An 8,236-nucleotide genomic window follows, 5' to 3' on the forward strand; every position below is an offset into this window, starting at 1 on the left:
GACATATTGCAGTATCCTTTTTGCTACCTCAGACAGCGTAAAATGAGCCTAAGGTCCGGAGTTATTTGTGTATATTAGTAAAGTGTAGTGCAGCTTCACCGCCTGAACTTAACATGATATGTATATGTCATGGTCAACTCAAATTTCCAAAGCTGAGAGTTTCTGTTTGTCTCCACCGAGTCAGAATATTTTTACATGAATGCTTCAAATTAGTTTTATTCTAATGACCCAGCTCATAGTCACATATTCTCCACAGGTTACTTTTAAAATACACAAAAGAATACACATGAACGTCGGGGTTTGACCGGATTATTCAGCTAAACTCAAGTTCACTTCACTTGTAAGTTCAACAATATTTATGAGGAACTAAAGATACCAAAAAACACAATTATTTCAATATTAAACAGAGAAAGATCAATAGATAACTGGAGGCACCGAATTATAATTCAAAAACCTAAAACATCTAGTGGCACGACTGGCAAGACTAGAATTTTAAAAAGCATATTTCTGTCTGCTGTGGGCACTATCGATTTGATGTGGCAAAGATTTCCTTTCAGGTTAGCAGCCAAGGCATGGACGCGAAACATGAAAACTTTATAAATGCCACGGCCTCATTAAAGTGCCACTTTCCCCTTCAAAATTTTACATAACCTACAATTCACTATTCATGACACCAGTCGACGGGATCGTCCAAAAGCAGCCCTCCTCCACATCCAAAACTGTGCACACCTAAAACACCATCAGCCAAACACACACTTGGTCTCCTACTGTATGCCTGAGGGCACAAACACACAAAGTTTACAGCTACTCCACTGCCAATGATTAGATATCAAGAGGGAGCCAGCATATAGACTTAGTTTACCCATCAAATAAACAGCAGTCAGCTATTAGCTCTATTTATAAGTGCTATTATTAATAGTATGTTATTGTCATGAGAATTAGACTGATAGCTACGTGGCTATGACATGTTATCAATGCCACATTTCTATTATGACTGGCAGTAAGAAAGTGAAGCCTCTTTTTTTCACACCTTCACATTGCTGACACCCAGTAGCTTCCTGTGATTCATCATTGAATTTATAGCTACTCTCTAACGAACCAAATCACAGGAGGGAACTTTCCCTGCATGAGCAGAGTAGTCCCAAAAAAACAAACAAAAAAAAACGTGCAGCCATGTGTCAGCAAACACTGATTTAACGAATGCAACATATCCCTTAACTGCTTTTGGATGGGCTTCCTCCTCTTCCTGCCCGCGTACATGCAGTCTCCCGGAGGGATCATGATCTTGCGCTCCGCGGAGGTAACAGGTGCGCTGCGGGCGAGACGGAGAGAGCACGTTAACTTGGACAGAAACTTAACACGTGAGGCGGTGAGCAGCTCAGAGTGGTTGTTGGGCATTATGTGATTTGTAGTCATTCCTCAGGATGAAATATGGAATAAATCCATGCGTCCCTGAGTGAAAGTAGCCTAAGATAACCCTAGAATATTTCAAACTGAAACAAAATAGTGTGTGAAGTCTAATGAGATAGTAACACAGCTACAAAATAAAATAACACGCTGGTGCAACTTATCTACCGCTACTGATGATGATGATGATAATAATAATTATTATAATAATAATAATAATAATATATCAAAACACATGCAATTAGATCGACATCAAAACGTCACAAAATAAAAGCACTGACCCCAAATCTCGGTGGATATCAGTTAATTCCAGTATAGTGTTGTTGAGTCACATTCAGTTTAAGTGCTGGAAAGAGATGCGTTTCCCCGGGTGCACCGACTCGGTAACGCCAAATGATAAATCCAAGGGAAATAAGAAAAAGAAGCGGAGAGGTCCTGAATGAGCTCCGAGCTGATGTTTTCATCAGCTCCGCACTGCTCGGGGCAGATGTTGGCTGATGCTTTATACCCAATTGAGTCGCCTTCACTTCCTCGCGTTTCAGGTGGCGGATTCCTCTGAATGACATGTCGAGCTCTTCGCACGCAACTCTCTGCCTCACAAACAGAGCGCGAGCGCACACACACACACTCACACGCGCGCACACACACGCGGCTAAACCCGTGGTGCTTTCAGGTACTGTCTGCTGATGGGAATTTTTATGTTAACGTCCTTATATGAATTTTCATATGTATATTGGCTTTATATACACAACCTGCTGATCAGTTCTGATTTACAGATTGTATTCTCAGTGTGGCTGCTTTAATTATCACGCACTTTAATAACATTACATTACATTACAAAGTTGCATAAGACTTATACAAGCATTTACTCTCTATCCTGTGGCTACAGCCTCTTTTTAGCTTGCTGGAATCATTTTAAAACCACAACGACTACGCTATATTGTACTAGTGAGCTATCTGTATAAAACTACGTGTATTGTCGGCTTAAACATGTTTTTTTATGGGTGGTTGGTTGGTATATTTACGGGAAGATCCTGAAAGCAGCAGTAGCCCAACCCGACCCCAGCCTGCTGCCGCGCGCAGCACACACACATTTTTGTGAGCAGCGCGAGGGGAGGGATCACACGCGAAGGGCAGCAGAGGCAAAACATCCCCACATCCACTCCGACACTCTCCGCCGACGACGGCACTCATGGACCAGAGGGTTTGTTTTTTTTTTCCACAGCGGCCCGTTAAAGACAGATGCGGATGTGGCCGTGCTTCCTTACAACACTACCGGACCGGGCTTCTTGTGACCGATAGTGAAGTCGGTGGACGTGGTTTTCGGAATCACGTTTGGCTCTTTGGGAAAGATTTGGCAGCTTCGTCAAGCTCCGTCCAGAGGACAGGTTTACACCGGAAATAAGATGTGGTACCTTCAAAGCAAAAGCACTAACGTGTCACGGATCGAATAGGCTTCCTATTGTATTGGGGCTCATCAGTCCAGTCTGTGGAATAAAATGTGGCACCACTGTGAGTGTCAGAGGACTAATCCAGGTCGTAATCATCCCACATGTGGACGTAAAGTGTAATTTTGAATATTGATGAAATGCTGCACTAGGTCTTGCCTGCGTAGCACACTGAGTTTCACGTGATTAGAAATTACTGAAATGAACAATCTGTAAAAACTGTAGCTAAAGCAACGTAAGTAGTTTTACTTTAATTTATATAACCGGAAGTTCTTTTTCAATCTGGCTGACTTGACAGAGCTTAGATTTCGCCTATCTTTGGAAACTATTGGATATCGGTTTTGATTATGTATCGATAAAGTCCGCTGTAAGACATCAGTTAGCACAAATCTTCAGCCGTCCTGAAAGCACTGCATTGTGACTGTGAGTTTACACAGAGGAAATGATGAGGAAATGATTTATTCTCATACAGTTGAAGTGATTTTAGAAGCCAATCGCACAGCTTTACCAATCTGAAGTTATAGATTCATAGATATTAGTGTCAGACTCTGTAAATGGTCTAAAATAACAATAATATGATGTATTTGTTCTCAGTGCTGTGTTTGTTTCATCAACATCATATTGTTATGTCTGAATAAAAAATAAAAAAAAGTGTCATATTTGTATTCTGTTTATTAAATTGATAATAAAAGGTTTCCTATCTTTTACATATGCTGCATAACACAAGCCCGAGCTGTGGAGTGATCTTTGGACGGATGCAGGATAACACGTGCCTGCAAGAAGAATGTGAAAGGAACAAAAGGTGCAGACTGTTTGGAACTTCTCTGATATCTGTGAACAGCTTTTGTCACCATGCTCCAATAAAATGACCCATCAAAAGTGCTTTTCTGTGTACTTTAATGAAGTACAACCTTTGGCCTTTAACTTTCGGTTTTCTGTTTGTATGGCTGCTTGTAAACCGTGAACCTAATAAACTAAGCCATTGCAATATGTTGTTTCATGTCACTGAAGCACCAGGAATACTCTGAGAACACATGCACAGTGTGCAGTCTGCTGCACTGCCCCCTCGTGTGGAGATACTTGCACCACAAACAGTCCGGTGTCTCCTACATGGCTTATTGGGTATTAATGTGTACTAAATCATGCAAGCTTAAGGCTGAGATACACCTTTCTTCTTTAAATAAAGATGACATAGTAGAGGAGAATCCCCTTGGTGATGTTGTGCCACATGTGATCGCAAACAAACTACAGAAACAAGTGATGTGCAGGCAATGTGTGTTTCTTCTCTGACTGAATGAATTGCTTGATTTCCCCATACAATTATGAATCATGGCATCTTTTCAGAGTAGAGGAAATTAAAGATAGAAACCACGGCATAACCCATACATATATCAATACTACCAACAATAATATCTGTGAAATCTACAGTCTGCTGTGGTCTGACTCTATGTTCTAGCTATGGTTTAAGTCAACCAATAAGATTATTTCCAAATCTAATGCTGCTATCAAAGAGGCCATCAGGACCAGTGTCTTATTTGTTGTGACTGTGAAGGTCCCGCTGCCATTAAAGCTACAGAGGACTTTAGTATCAATGCAAATCCACTGGCAACATTATCCAAGCTGCCTTCCAGATTAGCCCAGGTTTAAAACTCTGCTAATGCTGCTGGGGGAGATCTTCGCACGCAACCCTGCGTGTGCGTGAGTGCGTGTGTGCATGCCTACGGCACATGTGTGTATGTGACTTAATACACATTTCAGAATAATGACCACAGAGCCAAATAGTACTTACTGAAAGCCATCTGCCAGGTGGTGTGGCGATAGTGTGGCTTCATTGATTAACATGTCTGCTTTAGCATCACCGTGGGATTTCAGGACACATGCGGAGCTGTGACATGTCTGATGCTAATGGACATTCATAATTAATGGGGTGGTCAATATTGGAAGGAAAACTTAATTAACACATTGCGGAGCTGTCAGTCTTGACCTTGAACACAAATTTGAGTAACCTTGTAAATATGTGAGAAAACATGGTGGAATTTAAGTTGTCTGTCTAAATTTTGTCCATTAGTAATAAAGGGTCATCGTTACCTCTTTTGACCCCACTCACAGATTACCCTGACCTCAGAAAGCACAGGAGAGCTCAGTCTGGCCAGTGCTGTTGCAAAGCAGGAATGGTGTTGTCAGGATTTGTGGAGCCACATTATAATCCATGACAGCAGAGAGATATTAATGGACAGGACCAACTCAAGAGGTCCTGCTTGGTCATGCTCTGACCCTTGGGACCTGCGGGAAATACTGTGCAGACTGACGCATATTCCATCAGACAAAAACAAGACGAGTGCAGTTTCAATTGTTTAAATGAATTCACTCCAACAAATGCTGGAACAAACATTCACACGCTGACCCTGAAGTCTTTAACGCTGCGTTGGAATGATAGATCTGTTTAAGACTGTGAAACTTAAATGAATAAATGTGGGAATCAGTTGAGAAAATATGACTACTAAGAAATTTAGAAATGCATGTGTAATCGACTAGGAAGTATCTCTTCTGAATGATCCAGGGTTACAGAACTGTGAAATTATGGGATTCAGTAGTAAATACATCACAGAACAGGTCCGGGGGAGCCAAATGCTGCAGAAAATACACCTCAAACACGTGCTTTGCTGTCACGTTATGGTCAGTCCCTGAATCGTTTTGAGTATGGGAAAATTGTGTATCGGGACTCTGCGGGGATAAGCTTTTGTTGATGTTTGTTGGATTTGGATTTTTCAAAGGTCACTTTATGTCCAGAACAAAGGTCAGATGGAGGTTGTCTTTCTCCTAGGCTCCCCTCAATCTCTCTGTAATCTGGTTCTCTTTCTATCTGTGCGCATGTGAGTGTGAAGTGCGCACAGAGAGAGATAACGGGGAAACGGCCACGGTGTTGTGCAACACTCAGGATGCTGGGAAATCCTGGGAGCAATGAGTCACTTTTGCAAGGATGAATGTTGACAGTGGAGCGCTAATGTGAAATCAGGCAGCAACTGTTTGTTTGTGCATAGTTTGCATAAACAATATGCAAGGCGATGATAACTGTGCACGCCGGTTATTGGATGTACTTCAGCTTTAATCAACAGATTTTTAAAACGTACACAGTTTGATGGATGCACAGAGAGGAAAAGTGTAAAACATTAGGTGTTCAGAGTGAGCGCTCCAGAGAGCTTGATCCTGCAATTCCTGCTCCCCATTAAATCAAACACTAAAAAAAACAAGCATCACAGGACACACACACATACACACAAACACACAAACGCACACACTGTAGTAAAGCCATTGCCCTAGGTGATGTAAATCTGAAAACCGCATTGGCTTGTACAGCCAGAGGCCAATGGCCACAAAGTGAATTTCATGGTAATGGCACCTAAGCAAACCCAGAGAAGACAAACCCAAATGCTGGGAAAATCCTCTCTATCTGGCAACAAAATGTGTCACCGCTGGCAGAGAGCAAGTCACTTGTTTTGCATTTCATCTCAGTCCCAAATATCTGCACACAAACATGCGTCTGATGGAGCACAGCGCCATCAGTTTAGTACTTAATCGTAAAAGTCTTTTCTGAATTTCTTTTACCAGAGTTTACTTGCTCCCACGGGAAATCAATCATGGACTGTAGGAGCGATTCACTGTATTCTACTGTGTGCTGGAATATTGCAAACTTGTTCAAGTGCTTTTGGATTTTTAGTTGACCGTAGGTAAATAATCATAGGTAACTGATTTATCAAGATAATCCAGCACATTTGCATTTGTGCATTCAGGGAAATGTTCCTTTACATTTGACATTATGACGCATATTCTTACAATTATACAAGCTGAGTTTAGTTTTGTGTTAGTCTGCCCTGTTGAGGAATGCTGTATACACAGATACAGGGAAACACAGGGGATGAAGATTGGAAAACTGGCACTTAGTGAAAATGAATCTGTTCTAGGGATGTTAACTTAGGCTTTCACTTAGACCGACTCGGTCAGCTAGTCTCACCACAGACAGCTTATGTCATCTTGGCCAAGACCAGTAGCAGAGGTAATTAAAAATACAGACGGAAATTGATTAATCTATTAAATAAACCTTCTTTCTGAGTCGCTATCTACGCCACTGATTTTGTGACCTCTATAGTCCGCGTCTGTTGCTCCCTACTACCGGATGACTACTGTATTGACAGCAACAAACAATGTTATTTAATGTTATTCAATCCAATCAAAACCGTATGCGAGTGAAATCAATTGGGAGGAAATTGAGTGAGTCACTCCATTTGCTGCCCACATGCCACAGCGATGCTAATATATTCCAAATGTATTTCTCTCTCCTACAGTTTCTTACAGCTCACATGTGACTGTACATCTGAGCACTCAATCTGCCACAGGCCTGGAGAGGAAAGCTTTCCTGCACTGAGTGATGCTTTTCATTAAACTCTACAGGAACCCTGTCGCCTGCCTGTCGGGCCAGTCTATATCCAGGTCATCAATAATGATTTCAACAACGCCAGAGTGTTGCTATTTGGTCATGTTTGGGGATGGTCTGCATTTCTGAACTTTGGTGAAAGTGGTTTGAGGCACTCAGCGTTTTAAACCAACACATTTTTCAGCTCGCATGGCGACAGTAGCTTCAAAAAGCAAAAACACTTAAGCCGTTTTATATACTCAACATGTATTCCTTTAAAGCACCCCTCCACTAAAAACGTGTTTTGCTTGTTGTTGCTTCACTTGGGATGTTTGAGCGTCACTGTGCAGAGCTTCTTTTCACATTCAAGGAAGGGAACGTTTCTCTGTGCTCACCATAAATCTCAGTTTAGCACAAGAACATATGAGCATGTGTATGTAGGAGCATGACTCTGTGACATCATAAAGCGGAGAAACCAATCGTGGTCCGGTATGCACCCAACAGAAGTGGGATGCGGGAAACCTGAAAACTCAAATGCAGATACACTGAGAGCGTTTTTCAGTGGAGAAGGAGGCGTCTTGTGTTCAGCTTCAACAATGTACGCCATTCAGAACATCAATATGGCATTTAACACTTATTTACTATGTACAGGACTGAGATGCTGAGTTACCTCATAGAGAACCTTTAAGTTTCAGTGAAATAAAAACCTCTTTTGAGCTCCTAGACAAGACTTTCATACCTCCTTGGCCGCTAATTATGACGTAAGCAGCTCCACCCCTGGAGGTTTTAAAGTGAGCCTGTGTAATATACGGTAAAATGATAAAACTTCAGTGACAACAGCACAAATACAGAAGAGCATGTGACGGACTCAGTAATGTCAGTTATAGCGTCAAACTCTCTCTGTTTGCTGAAATGACGAGTGATGAATTCAACTTTTTATTTGTGAGAGAACAATGTTTTATTCCTTCAT

General features: G+C 41.6%; 1 protein-coding gene across 1 annotated transcript in view; it reads right to left on the bottom strand.

Moving 5' to 3' along the window:
• The window catches only part of ahrra (aryl-hydrocarbon receptor repressor a), a 60,161-nt gene extending 58,225 nt beyond the window's left edge, over positions 1-1,936 (bottom strand). The window contains exons 1-2 of the mRNA XM_070853105.1: positions 1,689-1,936; positions 1,220-1,312 (exon numbers count right to left, since the gene is read on the bottom strand). Coding sequence (XP_070709206.1) covers positions 1,220-1,281 — 62 coding nt within the window. The 5' untranslated portion in view covers positions 1,282-1,312; positions 1,689-1,936. The remainder of the gene's footprint in view (positions 1-1,219; positions 1,313-1,688) is intronic.
• Between the last annotated feature and the right edge of the window lie 6,300 nt (positions 1,937-8,236).

Source organism: Pempheris klunzingeri, chromosome 21 (assembly GCF_042242105.1).
Source record: "Pempheris klunzingeri isolate RE-2024b chromosome 21, fPemKlu1.hap1, whole genome shotgun sequence".
Lineage (NCBI taxonomy): Eukaryota > Metazoa > Chordata > Actinopteri > Acropomatiformes > Pempheridae > Pempheris > Pempheris klunzingeri.